General features: G+C 39.1%; 1 protein-coding gene across 8 annotated transcripts in view; it reads left to right on the top strand.

Moving 5' to 3' along the window:
• The window catches only part of Tpx2 (TPX2 microtubule nucleation factor), a 42,163-nt gene extending 22,548 nt beyond the window's left edge, over positions 1–19,615 (top strand). For 7 of the 8 annotated variants that reach the window (XM_047540071.1, XM_047540067.1, XM_047540068.1 and 4 more), the window contains 10 exons: positions 770–921; positions 2,251–2,422; positions 4,310–4,451; positions 5,287–5,503; positions 12,189–12,284; positions 13,259–13,435; positions 13,815–13,961; positions 16,017–16,128; positions 17,049–17,236; positions 19,140–19,615. In XM_047540071.1, the coding sequence (XP_047396027.1) occupies positions 770–921; positions 2,251–2,422; positions 4,310–4,451; positions 5,287–5,503; positions 12,189–12,284; positions 13,259–13,435; positions 13,815–13,961; positions 16,017–16,128; positions 17,049–17,236; positions 19,140–19,250 (1,514 nt within the window). In that variant the 3' untranslated portion in view covers positions 19,251–19,615. The remainder of the gene's footprint in view (positions 1–769; positions 922–2,250; positions 2,423–4,309; positions 4,452–5,286; positions 5,504–12,188; positions 12,285–13,258; positions 13,436–13,814; positions 13,962–16,016; positions 16,129–17,048; positions 17,237–19,139) is intronic. The other variant, XM_047540074.1, reaches the window with a different exon arrangement.
• The last annotated feature ends 277 nt before the right edge of the window (positions 19,616–19,892 follow it).

The raw sequence follows: 19,892 nt of genomic DNA, 5'->3' as shown, positions 1-19,892 counted from the left end.
AGTGTCCCTGAGGACTGTTTTCAGTTTGGGATTACATGTAGGTAATGAACAGTTAGATCCATGGTAATAGGAATACCAAAAGGATTAGAGTAAAAGGGGATTTAATTATGTTCTCTCTTCTTTTTGTGGGTGGGGTGTTAGTGGTGGGAGTCAAGTAATGGGGATTGAGCCCAGCAGTGTTTTACTACTGAGCTATATCTCTAGTTCTAGTTCCTGTTTATTTTTTATTTTGAGACAGTTTCTTATTGAGTTGCCAAGGCTGTACTCAACTTTGTGATTCTCTTGCTTTAATCTTCTGAGTTGCTGGGATTATAGGCGTGGGCCACTGCACCCAGGTGATATTCTCTATTTTTTTTTTTTTTTTAGGGTACTGGAGATTGAAATTATGGGCACTCAACCACTAGCCACATCCCCAGTTCTGTTTTTGTATTTTATTTAGAGATAGGGTCTCACTGAGTCGCTTAGTACCTCACTTTTGCTCAGGCTGACTTTGAACTTGAGATCTTCCTGCCTTAGCCTCCCAAGCTGCTGGGATTACAGACATGCACCACTACCCCCAGCCTGATGTTCTTTATTCTTTTTAAATATATTTTTTAGTTGTAGATGGACATAATACCTTTATTTTATTTATTTTTTTGTGTAGTGCTGAGGATCAAAGCCAGTGCCTCACATGTGCTAGGCAAGTGCTCTACCAATGAGCTACAACTCCAGCCCTTGATGTTCTCTACTTTTAATGTTATCTTTTTGTTTTACTCTGCTTCTCACTTAGGGCAACCTGTGAAGAAATCAGTGAGCCAGGTAACCAAATCAGTTGACTTCCACTTCCGCACAGATGAGCGGATCAAACAGCATCCTAAGAACCAAGAGGAGTATAAGGAAGTAAACTTTATATCTGAACTTCGAAAGCATCCTTCCTCTCCTGTATGTTTATAGATTAAATAAATATTCTTGTTATTAATTTAGTTAAAATTTCAAGTGTAGCATTTGTGATCAGAATTTACAATTCAGAGAAGCATATATTTTGAAGGTCCAGGGATTTGAACCGTGGTCCTCGCGCATGCTAGGTGAGCGCTCTCCAAGAGGAGCTATCTCTTGAGCTTCTATATTTTGAATTTAAGTAAATCCTCTGTAAATTGTGTGATCTTGGACAAATCACTCTTCCTTCCTGGAAACCATCTTACCAAGTTGCTGTGAAAATTTAATTGAGAAGAAACATAAAGCACATGCGTGGCAAATTGTAGGTATTTTTACTGTCATAAAATTCTTGACAAAATCTTGTGTTTGCAGAATTTTGTACAAAATATAATGGGTTATGGGGAAAATGAGGTTGGGGAAGATCACTCAAATCCTGTATAGTTTTATTAAACAATAACAATTAAAAAAATAAGCCTAGAACTAATAATCTACTCACATTTGTAGTTGGCATCATCAGTTTTTAAAGTCAGTCTTTTGCCCTCTTAAACCCTGAAAGTGTGCTCCTTTTAAGATATAGCCTTGAAGAGTTTTCCTTCCTGTCAGAGACTAGTTTTATCAAAATTAATGATTTAAGGAGTAGGCTTTTTCATTAGTCATCTGCTTGACCTGATGTAGACCCAACAGCTTGGTCAGTTGACTTTAATGGGTTTGGGATAGGATGCCTTTGCAGCTTTTTTCCCCCCATTGAGTTCTAATAAAGTTTGGTATTGATTAGTTCAAAATATATGCTTGGGAAAACTGTCTATGTACTATAACAAAACAAATACTTTGTAAAGTGCTAGATCTTCCTTTTTTTTTTTTTTTTTTTAAATGATGGGAGATTGGAGCAGTGTTGCCTAGCTGTAATGTCAGCTACTTGGGAGGCTGAGGCAGAAGGATTGAAGTTTCAAGTCCAGTTTCAACAACTTAGCAAGACCCTGTCCTAAATTTAAAAAAGTAAAAATGGGGCTGGGTATGTGGTTTAATGGTATTACACAGTTCATTTGTTCGTTCATTCATTTTTGCAGTGCTAGGGATTTAACCCAGGGGCACTCTATACTGAACTATCTTCCCAGCCCTCTTTGTTTTTTATTTTGAGTCAGGTTCTTGCTAAGTTGCTGAGGTCTACCTCAAACTTGCAATCCTCTTGCCTCAGCCTCCTGAGTTTGCTGAGATTTCAGGTGTGCACCACCATGTGAAGCTTATATTTTGATTCTTTGTGCTGAATATGTGCCTTATTGTAGATCTGTGTTCTTTTATAACATTTTGTTTGTGCAACAACTGTTCTTTTCATAGGCTCGAGTGGCTAAGGGATGTACCATTACAAAGCCTTTTAACCTGTCCCAAGGAAAGAAGAGAACATTTGATGAAGCAGCTTCTACATATGTGCCCCTGGCACAGCAAGTTGAAGCCTTCCATAAACGAACCCCTAATAGATATCATTTGAGGAGCAAGAAGGACGATTTTAGTAAGTTTTCTACTATATAGCTGGTTGGAACCTTCTAGAATTCTTAGCACAGGTGGAGTGATTGTTCTTTGAAAGGAGGATGAAGAGTGAAAGGTGTGTGTAGAAATGCTGGTGGGTTTGTGGATTTGGTGGTGAACTGATGAAGGGGTTCTAATCTAATAGTTTCTATCTTTATGAAAATTATTTCTACAATAAGATAAGGGAGCCTGAAGAGTGGAGGTATTATAAAATAGTTATTGAGAGACTAGGGCTAGTATTCTTGATAAAACAGAATGTGAACATTTTGCTTTTGAGGTCTCTAAAATTTTTGTCCTCACATAGGCATTGTTTAGCACTGTGTTAGGTAACCACATGAATTCCTTTATATACAGCATTTCATTTTTGGTACCAGGGATTCAACCCAAAGGGTACTTAATCACTGAGCCACATCCCCAGCCCTTTTTATTTATATGTTTTGAGGCAGGGTCACGCTAAGTTGCTGAGGCTGGCCTTGAACTTGTAATCCTCTTGCCTCAGTCTCCTGAGCTACTGGGATTATAGGAATGTGCCATTGCACCTAGCTCTATGGTTATGTACATGTAGCATTTCTTTTTTTTTTTTTATTTTTGGGAGGTACTTCAGATTGAACCCAGGAGTGCTTTACTTATGAGATACATCCCCAGCCCTTTTTATTTTTTATTTTGAGACAGGGTCTTGCTAAGTTGCTTAGGGCCTTACCAAATTGCTAAGGCTAGCTTTGAACTTGGAATCTTCCTGCCTCAGCCTCCCAAATTGCTGGGATTATGGACATGTTCCTCTCTGCCCAACTGCACAGCATTTCTTAATGTTATCATTTTGTCAAATTTTTATATTATGAAAATAGTGAAAAAAACTGTGGAGTGGGGGTTACTGGGGATCTGTCTAACCCAGGTTCTTGCGCATACTAGGCAAATGTTCTGCCACTAAACTACCTACCCAGCCTCTTTTTGTTTTCTTGTGTTGAGACAGGGTCTCATTAAGTTGCCAAGACTGGCCTTGAAATTGAGATCCTCCTACCTCACCTTCCTGAGTAGCTGGGGTTACAGGCATGTGCCACTGTGCCCAGCAAAATATCTTCTTTTTATCCTCATGGAAATGTAAATATTAAACTTGGCTTTTCAAATAATGAATGACTATAAAACTTAATCTGATATGTCCTGTTCTTAGAATCCCAATTGTGGCAAGTGGAAAGAAAAATTTATTTTATAACCATTTTACATTGTACAGATATAACTAAATTATACTTGTATATGTATTTGAAGCATAACTTATTTCTAAAATAAATAGATTTTGTTTTTATCTCCACTGTTATAAGAACTAAATTGGAGGGCTCATTCTAAATAATTATGAAAATTACCAGTATTGTCCCTGGCCAGGTAAATCAGTATTTTCTATGAGTGGTGGTGATTGTCTTAGTAGTGATACTTTGACATAGTTTTTTTTTTTTTTTTTTTTTTTCCACTTTTTTTGCTGACACTCTGATATATGCTTTTTGGAAGTTCATAAAAATTGAGATTCATTTCTTGGGCTTTAGAAAGACCTTATTTTTAAAGCTAGAGTTTTTTAAAAAATCATATTTGTCAATAACAGAAATAGAAAATGCATCCTGGTGGAACGCTAATAAACCCATCAGACTTGAATGGATTTTAGGTTCAGAAGATGACAAAGAATTTACCCAAAGGCTACCCCTCAATAAATAGTGATAAGAAGAAGGAGTGAGTATTTGTTAAGTGGTTTGTCAGAGCAGAGCTGAGTGCAGAGGGCTAGCTCCTCTGGTTTTTGTTCATCTTTGGGCTGCCTAATTGAGTCAGCACTTATAGGTAAATTGGATCTTGGGAAAATAGGTGAATATCTGATCTTGGTTTATAGGTGTGTTACCCTCCAAATCTTCTGCGACCAAGATTTCCAGAGACCCGCAGACTCCCCTACTACAAACCAAATATCGTGCAAGGCCTGTGACCTGCAAAAGTGCAGCAGAACAGGAGGCTGAGGAGCTTGAGAAACTGCAACAGTAAGTCTCACTGGCAGTATCTGAGGAAAGGTTCCAAGGACTGCCTGCTTTCTCTCAGTTCTTAAAAAAATTTTTTTTTTTTTTGTTCTAGGGATTGAACCCAGAGGTGCTTTACCACTGAGCTACATCCCTATCCCTTTTTTTTTATTTTGAGAAAGGGTCTCAATAAGTTGCTGAGGATCTCACTAAGCTGTGATCCTCCTGTTTCAGACTCCTGAGTTGCTGGAATTGCAGGCTTGTGCCACAGCAGTTGGCTTTCCCTCCATTCTCTAAGGGTGACAGTTGCTGTTTCCTTTTCATGAAAATCTTTTGTGGCATTTAAATTGTAGGCTGTGTAACCTGTGTATTTGCCTCTATAATTAAAGGCCTGAAAGTGGGAATATGCAGATGTTCTGGACTATAAACTGGTAAAAATCCAGTGCATAGGTTGGAATGGGAGAACTACTTAGAATTCTAATTAAGGACTGTCCTCTTTATAGCTTCCTACGGGATTTTTACAATTATTAGTGAAGGAAACTGGAACTTAATGTGGTTAACGTTGGAACTTATCTCCTATATCTTTTTTCTATTCCTTTTTGTGCTTCTTTGAAGGGGGGAAAAACTCCTCTGTAAAGAGAAGCCCAATCTTAAAAGTGGTAGAAATGTTAGGACTGTCTCATTGTTCTGTACTTGAGAAGTAAAGATAATGACTATGGAAAGAATGGAAGTTTTAGCATGTATGATTGATTGGTCATCCTAATGATTATTATTTTTTGTTTTTGCTTCACTTTGTTGTTTGTGTAGTTGTCAGTTATTTAAATATTTTTGTGATTGCCATTAAACTCTCACCTTACAGATACAAATTCAAAGCACGGGAACTTGATCCCAGAATTCTTGAAGGTGGACCCATCTTGCCCAAGAAACCACCTGTGAAACCACCCACTCAGCCTATTGGCTTTGATTTGGAAATTGAGAAAAGAATTCAGGAGCGAGAGTCAAAGAAGAAATCAGAGGACGAATGCTTTGAATTTCATTCCAGACCTTGTCCAACTAAGATCTTGGAAGATGTTGTGGTAAGAACAGTTGAGGCTTTGTGTGCTGGCAGAAGTGTCCTGCCTGTGACAGACTACCCACCCATTCACAAAGGTTCTAGTAGGTACTAAGAGCAGGACATCGAATTAGGAGCTGGGAATTATAAAGAGACACAGAAGAAGATTTTGCTTTTAGGACTTAAAGTCCAGTAAGGGAAGCAACATACACTTAAATGATATAAAATAGGCAGAAGCATTCAGAGATGACAGTGGAAAAGTACTATAGGAATTTGGAGGAGAGACTTTTTCCACACAGAAGGTTCAGGGAATGCTTTGTGGAGGAGGCAGTATTTGACCTGAGCTTTGACAGTGTGTAGTAGAGTTGTCACTGTGCTGTGTTTGGCTTGATAGCTTATGTTTATGCTGTATGCCAGTCACTATTCTCTTCCCTTCCCATATACAGTTATCTCTCAGCATCTGTAGGGGATTTGTTATAGGAACCCCACAGATACTCAAATTGCAGATGCTAAAGTCTCCTATATCAAATGGTGTAGTGTTTTCATATAAACCACATGTATCCTATCAATTATTTTTTGAGACTGACTCTTACTATGTTTCTCAAGTTGGTCTTGAATTCCTGGCTCAAGTGATCTTTCTGTTTCAACCTCCAGAGTAACTGGAACCAGAGTCACATGCCATCACTCCTAATTTACTGTCCTCTCTTACTTGCTTTAGAGACAACCTGGTTTTCCGTGAAACTCTGCAAGTATTATACCTTTAACTGTGTATCTAGTTTTGTTTATTCTGTTTTCTTAGCATTAAGTCAAAAGCGACCTGAGGTTATGTTTTCCAGGATTTATAAGAATTATGTTTATCCTTACATATGGTTCTCTCTCTCATATCCTCTTTCAGTTGGAAGCTTTTTGCATGTGAGACCTCTTTTCTATTTTTAATGCACACCCCCTTTTTTGTTAGAAAGCTCATGTGCTATAGGCCAAACTCTTATGTACAGTGATTAGTCTCTAAGAGTTGTGCCTTCTTTGACATTAACTTCTTAGGAAACAGGGTCTTGAATATGACGGGACAAAGGTAGGTTGAATGCAAACCTTAGGATCCTGAGCCTGAAGGGTTCAACATGTTTGTTTTATACATTAGAAGACGGAGGCCCAGAAAAGAGAGACTATTCCCTCAACTCTTCCGTGACAGTCATCAGGTACCTTGCTTTTAATAGCATCTTTTTTGCTGCACATGGTGGTACACACCTGTAATCCCAGAGTCAGAGGCAGGAGCATTGCAATTTTGAGGCCAGCCTCAGCAACTTAGCAAGACCTTGTTTCAAAATAAAAAATAAGGACGGGGGATGTAGCTCCAGTGGTAAATGCCCCTGGGTGTAATCCCCAGTACCAAAAAACGCATCGTTTTTTCCTTCAAACTTCTGGCCTTTCCTCTCCTACGTTCTTTGGTTTTTAATTCATATACCATGCTCTCAATTTTTACTTTACCCTTGTACCTTACATATCAATGCTGGCTTTATGTTTTTTAAAAATCAACTCACTTTGTAGCTTCATTTATGGTACTGGGGGTTGAACCTTGGGGTACTTTACCACTGAGCTACATCTCCAGCCTTTATTTTTTTGATACAGTCTCGCTGAGTTGCTTGCCATCCTCCTGCCTCAACCTCCCAAGTTGCTGGGAATACAGGCATGTAGCACTATACTCAGCTTTTTAAAGGAAATTTTTAAGTAAATATGTAAGTGGAAAACCTATCCTTTTTGCCTTGAATAATACAATAATAGTTAATACTTAATATAAACTTATTACGTAACAGGCTTTTATTCTAAGCTCTTCACTTTCTTTTTTACATTTGAAAAAATATGATATAATTTTGTCCTTAGGAAAAAGGAAAACAGGAAATTAGGGAAACACTACATTGTACGACCCACATTGATTTGTAGTTGGTCCTAACCTTCCTGGAATGGTTGTCAAAAAAAACATGAGCTGTTTATCCAGAACCAAGGTGTTCAGCCTGCTGATAGAATGTCATGGACAACACTGGAGCCCTGCATGTTTTTCCCTAAGAGAAGCATAAGACAAACAGAAGTTCTGAGGAGAGCCATCTTTCCGAGTAACCCTTCCCATTTCCATTTTGGAGGATTTGCCTGAATATGTAGCTAGTCAGCATTTAGGCCACGTGCCTCTACTCCCTATAAATCAAATGCCCCTCCCTTCCAAAACCCTTGGCTCCCTAAGCCCTTGCTGTCCTGGACCCAAAATACCAACTAGGATTTGGCCTATATTTCAGCAATCCTGCCTAGTGAATTGTGAAATCTAAACATCAATTTATATCTGTGTCTTATTTTCATAACTGAATTTGGGGAGACAGGCCTCTTAGTCACCTTAATCAGATCTTAGGATTAATTAAAAACTACATAAAGTGCTTCTAGGTTCTTAAAAATAGATATAAATAAATGGCTTATGATCAAGAACAATAAATACATAGGTAGGACTGGGGATATATTTCAGTTGGTAGAGTGCCTGCCTTGCAAGCACAAGGCCCTGGGTTCAATCCCCAGCACTGCAAAAAAAAAAAAAAAAAAATACACAGGTAAAAATAGCTCTAGCAAGGTGATTGTCTAGGCTCTTTACTTTTATACAATAACTTTTTAATTCTCACAACCACCTTATAGATGAACACTGTCGGTATTTTATCAATCCATTTTACAGTGAGGAAGCAGAGATAAAACAACTTGCCCAAGATCACAAACTAGCCAGTGGCAGAACTAAGATAGGTAGTATGGCCCCAGAGTCCACTGGTATTAAAATGGAAGATACCCTTTATTTATTTGTTTTTCAAACCCCCTCCCCTGCCATGCTATAGATCAAACCCAGGGTCTCATACACATTAGGCAGCTGGTAGAGCTATACCCCAGCCTGATGATAACTTTTAAAACAGAAAATTCTTAGGAAATACTTAAAAAAAAAAAAAAAAAAAGTCTGCATCCTACCTACAGTCTTCTTTATCACCAGTTGTACCTGAAATCCTTTTTTTTTTTCTTGTGGTGCTGGGGATTGAACCCAGGGCCTCGTGCTTGTGAGGCAAGCACTCTACCAATTGAACTATATTCCCAGCCCTGAAATCCATTTTTAAAAACTGATTAGGAAATTATCGTAAGTTGGTTGTACTCTGAAGAAGCTAAGGCGAAGTGGTAAATGGGGCAGTGTGACTGGAGCTCATTAAGAGTTGATTGCACTCTGGGCACTGTTCCAGGTTAAGCCTTTTGAGAATTCTAAATAAACAGATCTGTAAAGTGCTAGGTGAGTCAGTAAGGTGGCACTGAATTAATGTGTGCTGAAGGAAAATGTTCACCAAATCCCACTGGTTCTCAGAATCCTGCTGGAGCTCTTATTACACAACAGATTCCTGGGCCCCAGCCCTGGAGTTCTGATTTGTTGTGTGCAGTGTAGACGGAACCCAGGTAAAGAGCTATGTGCCTGACACAGTAAGCAGTCAAGGTGTTAATAGTAGTAACTGTCATTTCATTGAGTGCTTATATTGCTTAATGTAGATTATCTTATTTACTTCTCATAACAGCTTTAGGAAGTAGACTCTTTGTCCCTATTTTTAATATGAGAAAACAGGAGGTGTCTACTAAGCAGAACCAGGATTTGAGCCTATCTTTTCCTTAAATGCAGAATTATTCTGTTCCACAATACTTAACTGTTATCATTGTTTACTTTAGCACTTGCTGGTTTCAAGTTTAACACTGGCTGTTTGTTGCTCTCCCTACTAAAATTTAAGGAATTTCATTTTAACTGTTTCTAGAGAAGCAAAACAAGAAGGAGACATTGAATGTATTTTCTTCTACCCTCTTTACTTCTCAGAAAGGGAGGCTGTCAAAGGGGAATGTGCCCATAGGAACATTTTTAAAATGGGTGGCAGAACTGAGATTAGCTCTCTTAACTTCTGGTCTTGGTCTTGGAGCAGAACTGACGAAATCTGCCTCCGAGCCTGATGCAGTGTGTCTGCCTGCCACTGTCATGCCCCCTCCATGTGCCCCTAGTGCCGAGGCCCTATTTTCATGCGTCCTTAAACACTGCTGCCTGTGCTTTCCTCTTGTGGTTGATAGGTGGCAAGAGGATAAGAGGACTGATGAGAGATGGGCTGGAGCAGCAGAGGGCCTGAGGCAGAGATGAAGAAAGGGCTCTTGGGGCAGAGGCGGAGTGATGGAAACCTTGCACAGAAGGGTGTGAGGTGTGAACTTGGTGCCTGCCTCTAATGGGGGCTGGGGCTCTGTGAGCGAGACGTGGTGTCAGTGAGTAATTTTAGCAGAGATATTTTAGGGAGGACTTAGGGAGAACAGCAGGGATTTTTTTTTTCTTTGTATACTCCTTGAGATAACATTGCTTCATAGTAATTTCCTAACTGCTCTGGGACAGGCTTGAGAGCTTGTCCCAGGGCAGTTGTGGGCATTTCCTGCCTTAGAAATGTTCATCCCCATTCCCAGTCCTGGCTGTTTTTCCTAAATGTGTCATCTGTCCACCCTCATTGCCTACTTCTAACCTCACATCACCTCTTTTGATACCTTCTCCAAACTTCCCATTGAGGGAATGTCCCCCTAATAGCCTTGAGCTACACATTCTTCTGGGTTTCCTTTTAGAATATTTGTCAAATTTAAGAAATATTTATGACTTTTTGTTGTTGTTGTTGGGGATTGAACCCAAAGGGCGCTTAACCACTGAGCCACATCCCCAGTTGTTTTTGTTTTTATTTTTTATTTTGAGACAGGGTCTCACTAACTTGCTTAGAACCTTGCTAAATTACTGAGGCTTTGAACTTGGGATCCTCTTGCCTCGGCCTCCCAAGTTGCTGGGATTACAGGTGTATACCACCATTCCTGGCTAATTTATTACTTATTGTGTTTTTTTCTGTTCAAATGTGAACTGCTTAAGAACAGGGACCATTAGTAACCCCCACAAGTACAGGCACTCCAATGAGTGACAGTACAAGCTGACTTGCACTGGCTTATATATCTATCCTGTGTTCGATACTGGGAATTCACAGATGGAATGACATGACCCTCTTGTTTGTAAAGCTTGTACAGGCTGGTAGAGCCGATTGACATGTAAACAAATACATACAGTAATGTAATCAACATATGTTCATTTACTACCAGGTCTTCTCATAAGTGTAAAGGAATGGAAATGACAGTATCCTAACCCTCAAGGAGCTTATGATTTAAACTTAAAATAGCAAGAAACCTTCCTTTTTTCTGGAAAGTGGATTTCCTTTTATTTAAATTGAACCCCAGTTGGTTTTTTATTACAATAGAGTTGGGGTGTGGGTGGATAATTGCTACAAAGATGATTTTCATAACCATGTCCTCCCCCATGTCTCCATCATGACCTACCTATCAGAGACTTCCATTGCTCCTCTTTTAAAATGTAGATCTACTAGTTGGATTGGGGGGGATGGGAAAAGGGAGATTATTTTAGAACTAAATGAGTCCTCAGATATTTATTTAAATTACATTATTTTATGAACCCCCTTCCCTCCAGGCCTAGAAGCCTGTCTGATGTGCCTAGTTTTACAGGCTGGAAGCAGAATTGGGCACTGGTTCCTTGCTCATCGTTCTTTCTGCTTCCACATGCCCCTGGTGCATTCAGTCAAGATGTGCTCATGTCCACCTGTCCTGGATATTGTAGCACAGCAGGTTTTGTTGTTTATGGTAAGAATCATTTCTTGGACCCTTGACACTCTCATTATAAGACTGCTAAGCTGGATTTCACTATGCTAGTGATAGCACTTTTTAGAAAACATTTAAGAAATTTCACAGCAGAATGAGTATTCCCTTCCACGTGGTCACCTAAAGAGATTATAAATTGATTCCAGTCTAAAGGTGTTTGGAACTGGATTTTATAAGGAAAACTTTTATAAGGAAAAAAATATTTTAAAATGAAAACTTCTGAGTAACTTAAGATAATAGAGGCAGAAACAATTTTGTTAAATTAAATGTAAAAGATTGAGCAACTGTCTTACATGGTCCAGAAAGTGGCTTTGAAAGCCACTCCAAGAAAGACATTCCAAACATGTTTTGAGCAGTGGCAGCATTGTTGGGATTAAGGAGAAGTCTCCCAAGGTATCCTCACAGAGTCCAACGTACAAATTCTCATGTGTTCATTCTTACTGCATTCAGTTAACAAATATTTACTGAATGCCTTACACTTGCCAATGTCTGTGTTAGGTGCTAGGGATTGATGGAATAAAATAGTCTTCACCCTTGCATCACTCATAGTCTAGCTGGAGCAGATGAACATCTAAATAAAAAAGTGCGGTGGGTTCTGCCTCTATGGACTCAACCAAATGTGGTCAGAAAATAGTTTGGGGAAAAATTACGTTTGTACTAAACATTTGTACTAAATTTTTTTTTCTTGTCATTATTCCCTAAACCATACAGTATAAGAACTTTCTGTAGCATTTACAATTATATTAGACATTATAAGTAATCTAGAGAAAAACGGTACAGGAAAGTATGTGTTTTATGCAAATACTACACCATTTTTTTTTAAGGATTTGAACATCTATGGATTTGGGGGGATGTTTATTTCTATAGTTCTAGGAGCGGAAATCTGTGGTCATGATACATGAACTTCTCTTTAAGAGAGTGATTGAATCTTTCTTAGTGGAGGTTATTCCAGGATGTTTAATTGAGTTATGTGCTTCTTCCAGGGTGTTCCTGAAAAGAAGGTACTTCCAATCACTGTCCCCAAGTCACCAGCTTTTGCATTGAAAAACAGAATCCGAATACCAACCAAAGAGGATGAGGTAATTCCCTGGGAGTAGGGAAATTCTTTTTCCTTCTGCATAGTCAATCTAACCCTTACCATTTCTTAAACCTAAAAGAGATCAAAGGCAACCCCTTTTGTCTGAAGTTGTCTTTAAATATGGTATTAACATTTGATCATCTTTTTTGCTCTTCCAACAATAAAGTGGTTGGTAAGGTATGTCTGACTGTCACTGATAATAGGTTACAGTTTATGGAAACTGTGGGGAAGTTAGGCATTGGATGCTTGTCTGTTTCTGCAGTTTTAAAGTCAGTCTTTCTTTGTAAAATGGATCAAAAATTGCCAACCTCTGCATTTCATTTGCCTGAGTTAGTCATTCAGTGAGGGACTTTTAAAATTCATACTAGTCATATCCACCTTACAGTTACCTTATCCTTGTTCTGTTAACCTAAGGGTCAGAAAGGTGACTGTGTAGTGATGTTTCATGGAATTGTAATATATAAACTTGTCATTGATCATACTAGTTTCTTATTACATCTCCCATTTATCTATAAATATCCAGAGTTAGGGTAATTTTATAGCAGATCTCAAGCATAGCCTTTTTATAGGTTCATTTGAAACTAAAATACACAGTTATCTTATGTTACCAGCTTGAACCCAAACAACTTACTGGTCCTATTCTGGGTTTGGCGACCATTAACTCCAGTCACATGTTTTTTTAATGGAGTCTGGAGGCTGTGTCAAAAAAGAGGCTAAGGTATATGCCTGGTTAATATATTTCTTTTCTTCATTTTATTCATACTGTCTGATCTCATTTAGTTCTTAAAACATTCCTGTAAAAAAACTTCAGATTTAAGAAAAAAAAAAAAAAAAAAAGAAAGAAATAGGAAGTTAAAAACCTAAGGTTGAGTGACTTGCCTTCATTAATGGCTTGTCCCTACAGTATCTTCAGACTGCATTCTGAGGAGGTGGGAGAGAATGAGGAGTCTTGTTCTAAACTGCAGTTTCTCTTAGGAAGAGGATGAACAGGCAGTGATAAGAGCTCAACCTGTACCACATTATGGGGTGCCTTTTAAGCCCCAAATCCCAGAGGCAAGAACTGTGGAAATGTGCCCTTTCTCCTTTGATTCTCGAGACAAAGAACGACAGTTGCAGAAGGAGAAGAAAATAAAAGAACTACAGAAAGGGGAGGTAGGTGTTTCTCTTCCCGCAAGTAAGGTGCTCCTCTTCTTTGAGCCCTCAAAGATAACCTTTTATGTACTGCTTTTAACTATAAAATCACTACTTTCCTTTGATCTCTCTAAGAATTCTATGAAATATAGATAGGGCAAATGATTTTAAATAATCCTTTTGGCAGATGGAGGTTAAATGACTTGCCCCTAGTCACACTACCAGTTATTGGTAATATTGGGAGGAAAACTTAGATTTCCTTTGGGCTCATTACTCTTCTCTGCAAGACCATGTGCTGCTTTGAAAACTGCTTTTCAGGTTCATCTACATATTTTGAAGGAGCTATTGCTTTATAGCCAAAGAGTCTTCATCTTAAATTTCATGTTTTCTTTTGCATTAGGTGCCCAAGTTTAAGGCACTTCCTGTGCCTCATTTTGACACCATTAACTTGCCAGAGAAGAAGGTGAAAAATGTGACTCAGACTGAGCCTTTCTGCTTGGAGACTGACAAAAGAGGTGCTCTTAAGGCACAGATATGGAAGCACCAGGTGGGAGATTGCAGAGAGCAGCCAAAATGTTGGTTGGTTGTTTGGTTGGACAGGCAGACACCAACTAGACTGAAATCATCTGGAATAACATACGTGATTATTTTGGTGTACTCTAGATAAATCAAGGTTCAGCACATGTTTTCTGTAAAGGACCAGATAGTAACTATTTTAGGTTTCATAGGTTAGTACAACCTCTGCCACATGTGTGTGTGTGCGTGTGGGCACATGTGTATTTTCAATCCTTCAAAAATCTAGAAAGCATTCCTAGCTCAAGGGTTGGATCAAAACCACTTGCAAGCTGGGTTTGGCCTGCAGGCTGAAGTTTTCTGACTCCTGTCTTAAGTGATCATCTGGGGAATGTGAGAATTCAGGCTAGTTTTGAATCAGGAGTCTCTGTTTCACTGGTTCATTAAGTGTTCACTCTGTTTTGTTGACTGCTTTGGTAAGAAACAGGATGGGAGAACAAGTTCTCAATATGATATGCTATTTTCTCAGCATGGTGTATGAAATACTTGCCCTTTAGAGATAACAGAAAAATTAAAAGCAATTGATTGGTTATTGACTTGTTTAATTGGGATCTAATTCTGCCCAGTTGAAAAGCATTTAAAATTTTTTTGAGTTTGTCAGAATTTTTATGCCATCACTTATCCTGGACTCTATCCAAAAGGAGCTCTAGGCTATTCCTTATTTGTAGGAATCACCCTTCTTGAAGCCCAAGAGATGTGATTGCTCCGTGACTGAACGCAGACCACCTGTTCGCATTGTTTTATAGAAAACCTGAGGACTGCTGCTTTGGCAACTCTCCCTTTCTTAAGGACTAAGTCAGAATATCTGTGTTGGACATTTTCTATCTTTTTTTTTTAAGTTTCTCAAATACTTAACAAAAGTAAAGTGATAATACTATAATAAACTTTCATGAGCCCAACACTTTCTATAATGATGGAAACATGGAAAATCTTACTTCACCTATACTTCTACCATACATTGCATACATTACCTACATAGCGTTACTTTGAACGGAATCTCTCTTCATCCAAAATTACTTGAGTTTGTATTTAAAATACAAAGACTGGGCTAGGGGTGTGACTCAGTGGTAGAGCATTTGCCTAGCATGTGCAAACTCCTGGGTTTGATACCCAATACCACAAAAAAAAAAAAAAAAAAATTAATTAAAATAAACACAATAATATCAAAAATATTAACAGTGATTCCTGCATAGTGACAAATAGTCAATATTTAAATATCCCCAAATTTCTCAAAAGTTTTTGAAACAATTGAATTGTTCAAATCAAGATCAAAGTAAGGTCCACATTATATATTTGTTTGATAAATCTCAATCAGTGAGCTCTTCTCTTTGTATCTTATTTGTTGAGTGAACTGGATTGTATAGATTCCACAACCTGGATTTTGCTGATTACGTTCACATGTTGTGTTTAAAGTGTTCCTCTGTTTCCTGTATTTTCTATGAATGAGTAATTAGATCTAGAGGCTTGATTAATTCTGGTTAGATTTTATTTTGTTTTGTTTTTTTGTGGTGCTGGGGATTGAATTCAGGGCTTTGCACATACATACCAGACATACGCTTTACTGCTAAGCCACACCCCTAGGCCAGGAGAATACTTTCAGTGATATTGCATGGTACCTATTGAATCATATCTGGAGGCCTATGACGTCTATTTTTTCTTATTTTTGTGATGTTAAGATAGGCCTTAAAAATCTGTTAAAGACATTTGCTAGTTCTGAGTGGACTCAAGATTCTGGAGGGTAGGGCTGGGGTCCTAGCACAGTGGTAGAGCACTCGTCTGGCATGTGTCAGGCACTGGGTTGGATCTGAGCACCACATATAAGTAAATAAAATATAAAGATTATTTGACAACTAAAAAAATAAAAAATAAATAAAAAAGATACTGGAGGGTGGGTAGGTAACTAGGGGTTATATTCCATCATCTGCTGTCTGGAATGCAAAGCAGTTCAGAAACACTAGAGCTTGAGTTTTTGTCACAGTAGTCATGGAAGCTGTACGCTTGCCTGTCTGATTCTCTTTCTTTCTAATAGCTGGAGGAAGAACTGAAACAACAGAAAGAAGCAGCTTGCTTCAAGGCTCGTCCAAATACTATCACCTCCCAGGAGCCCTTTATTCCTAAGAAAGAGAAAAAATCCGTTGCTGGTAGTATTCTATGAACTCTTGGGAGTTTGGGGCAGAATTGTCAGACTTCCTGGGGGAAGTGGGACTCAGTTGTGGCAGATAATACTTGGGTCACCCAGAAGTGTTGGGTTTTAGAGGATGGTAGTTTTTCTTCCCCTAGACTCAGTCTTTTGCATTTGTTGAATCCAGTACCTTGTTGAGTTGCAGAATGTGCTGGGTTCAGATTGGTATAACATGAACCTTGACAGAAACATCTGACCTTCTAGTAAGTAACAGGCTTTTCCTACCAAAGGGTAGCAAGTAACAAGAGAGGGAGAGCCAGGGTGTCCTTCTGTAGTTCTATGTGAAGCCAAGCCTTAGCTATAGAACATTTGATTCCTTAAGCACTAGGGTGGTACATTAAAAAATTGGATTCTACCACTATCTTAAAATCACTAAGTAGCTGGGTGCGGTGGCACATACCTGTAATCCCAGTGACTCAGGAGGCTGAGACAGGAGCATCGCAAGATCAAAGCCAGCCTTGGCCACTTAGAGCAAGGCCCTAAGCAACTCAGTGAGACCCTATCTCTAAATAAAATACAAAATAGGACTGGGGAGGTGGCTCAGTGGTCAAGTGCCCTGAGTTCAATCTCTGGTTACCACACCCCCTCCCCCCCCAAAAAAAAAAAAAAGAAAGAAAGAAAATCACTAGTTTTGAGCAAGCTACTTCACCGCTGTGGATCTTGCTTTTATCCCATTTATACTAGATGATTTCCAGGGGTCCTTACAACTCTTAAAATTCTAAGAATTATATGTGGATTACTCTGCCTTTATTTTAGTAGGGCTTCCTTAGAGCTTAGTCTTTTGTTGCTTTCCATGTCTGTTACTTGGCTCAGTCCTGGAGGGCTAGGTTCATGCAAGTACTGCTTGTATACCAATGTTCTCTCTGTTTCTGTACTCAGAGGGCCTTTCTGGTTCTCTAGTTCAGGAACCTTTTCAGCTGGCCACTGAGAAGAGAGCCAGGGAGCGGCAGGAGCTGGAAAAGAGAATGGCTGAGGTAGAAGCCCAGAAAATCCAGCAGCTGGAGGAGGCCAGGCAACAGGAAGAAGAGCAGAGGAAGGAAGAGCTGGCCAGGCTACGGAAAGAACTGGTAACTGGGTAGCATGAGCACTGACTAAGCCAGGGTTGTCTCTGTTTTGTTCTGCCTTACTTCACCTTGTTTTAAATAGGATCTACAGTGACCTGTAAGGCTATCTCAAAGACAAGTAAGAGAGAGGAACCATCCAGACTCAGGGTGGGGGAGGAAGTTGAGATTGAATGAGGCAAAAGATGTATACATTGTGATCTAAGTATAAGCCATAATTTTGACCCTTTTTAGGAACCAGCATGTTAGTTAATGAAACAGTGTTCCTGAAATATAAAACCAATTGTTCAAAACATACATTTATCTTTGATACTGTATTTAGACAGAATTTCTTCCAGGGAGTTTCATAAAGAAGATATCATGTGATATAGTCATGCACAGGGATGCATTTCCTAAGATTCTTTTTTGTTTGTTTATTTTTTAACTTATTTTTATTATTTTCTTCTGGCCTTAAGAAGAAACAACACATTTTATAATTAGACTAGAATACTTAGGGAAGGGCATGGGAATTGTGTGGCAGCTGGATATATATATATATATGTTTTTTTTTTTTTTTTTTTTTTTTTTTTTTTCCCCCCTCAATATTTGGCTCAGACTTCTGGAATTATGGTGTGGGTTGGTCTAGGTAATCCTCATGGTGAAGGTAATCACACGGGCATAATGATTTAGATATTCATTATCCACCCCCCGCATCACAATTCACATTAAGGATCCTACTGTTAGCCAGGCCTGGTGGTACATTTCTGTAATTCCAGCTACTTGGGAGACAGAGGCAGAGGATCACAAATTCCAGAGGATCACAAAGGCCAGTCTGGGCAATTTAGCAAGACCCTGTATCAAAATTTAAAAAGGGCGGAGGGTGTAGCTCCCTGGTAGAGCATTTGCCTAGCATGTGCAAGGCTCTGAGTTCCATCCCCAGTAACACAAAAATGCACAAATAAATAAGAATTAAAGTGCTAGTATGAGGTAAAGAGCTAGGTATGAGGGTGCACACCTGTAATCACAGCTAATCAGGGGACTGAGGCAGGAGGATTGCAAGTTCAAGACCAACCTGGGCAACTCAGACCCTGTCTCAAAATAAAAATTTTTTAAAAGGGTTGGTGGTATAGTTTAGCATCAGTGAGACCCTGGATACAGTACCCACCCAGTACTCCCAAAATAAATGAAGTGCAAGTCTAGCTATTGAGATAGCTATACCCATAGATGACCATGCCCACAGGAAGGCTCAAAGGACAACTTCAAGAGACTAGTCTTATGGCAACATCCAAATTACCAGTACACTCATAAAACCACCCCAAACTTCTTTGATTTTCTTTTAACACTTGGTACCTGCATCTTGTGTTCATCCCCATTTCAGAGCTGTGTCTTAGAGTAATTCTCAATATACACTGGTGACAGCATTCTAAATAGTCAATGCCAGTTCTCTCTCTACCAATCTAGCTTGATTCAGGATTGATTTTAGAATATCCAAAAGGGTGAACGGGACCATGTTCTCTCCAGCAGCCCTTCCTGATTATTATTATTATTATTATTTTCCCCTTTTTGTATTTTGTTTCGGTCCATGTTTTTGGTGAATATTGAGTAAGTAAGCTTAAGGTTATACTCTGGCAAATTCCTAACTTGTGATTCTTTTTTGCTGTAGTTGAGCACAGCCCCATAACACCCTGTAAATACACTGGAGATAGGTTTGACATTGTTAGTGAAAGCAAGGGAACCCAAGAAAGACCTGTAGATGCTCCAAAGCTCATATGCTGTTCCATTTTACTGTGTTGCCTCCTGTGCCTTTAAATTCATGACTGGAATCTGTAGGACTATACAGGCATTTTCTCTTAAAGGAAAAATAAAAACAGCTGTGAGCATTGTTATCTGACCTCCCTCTCAATGGTAACTTATTTTCTCTTCTCTGCAGGTGCACAAGGCAAATCCAATACGCAAGTACCAGGCTGTGGAGGTAAAGTCAAGTGACCAGCCTCTGACAGTGCCCGTATCTCCTAAGTTCTCCACTCGATTCCACTGCTGAACTCCGCTGTGAGCTGCAGATGCTGCTTGGCAGCAGGAGCTGCTCCTTATGTCACACCAGGCATGGGCTTACCTACCCATGCCTAACAGAGTATACCTGACAACTATGGACTCCAATTTTGTTGAGAATTGTTTTTGTAAACTTTTGGGGCTAATAATGTGACTCGATTCATCTATGCCTCCATCAAACTCCTTCTAGTTATTTCCTTACAACCATCAGTTGACCTTTAGTATTGGTCTTAACTCTGACTAGGATTTCAGGTCTCTGTGTCAGCACAGTGCAATTTCTATTTCCCTTTATCCCCTCCTTTTTTATATATATATATGTGTGTGTTTTAACCAGAAAATAAAGTAGTTAAATCCTCAGATAGGGTTAAAGTGCTGGTTTAAATGAGGAACAATCTATACCAGATTGTTTTCATCTTCTCTGCACAAAATGAATTTATAGTTAAGGGGTCTTGCACCAATGAGCAGGAAGACACATGGCTTCATAGGGCACCACATGGTACCATTTGCAAACTTCCAGCAGAGCTGCTGCTAGGCAGTCTCTCCTGTCAGTGCTGATTGTAATAGGGAATGGTGTGGCATGCACTTTAAGACCTAGCCTAGAATAAATACGTTTTGTTCTCCCCTCCCTGATTTT

The sequence above is a fragment of the Sciurus carolinensis genome, chromosome 2 (assembly GCF_902686445.1).
Source record: "Sciurus carolinensis chromosome 2, mSciCar1.2, whole genome shotgun sequence".
NCBI classification, from domain to species: domain Eukaryota; kingdom Metazoa; phylum Chordata; class Mammalia; order Rodentia; family Sciuridae; genus Sciurus; species Sciurus carolinensis.
The sequence above is the reverse complement of the archived record's forward strand: the minus strand, read 5'-3'. Positions and strand labels throughout refer to the sequence as shown.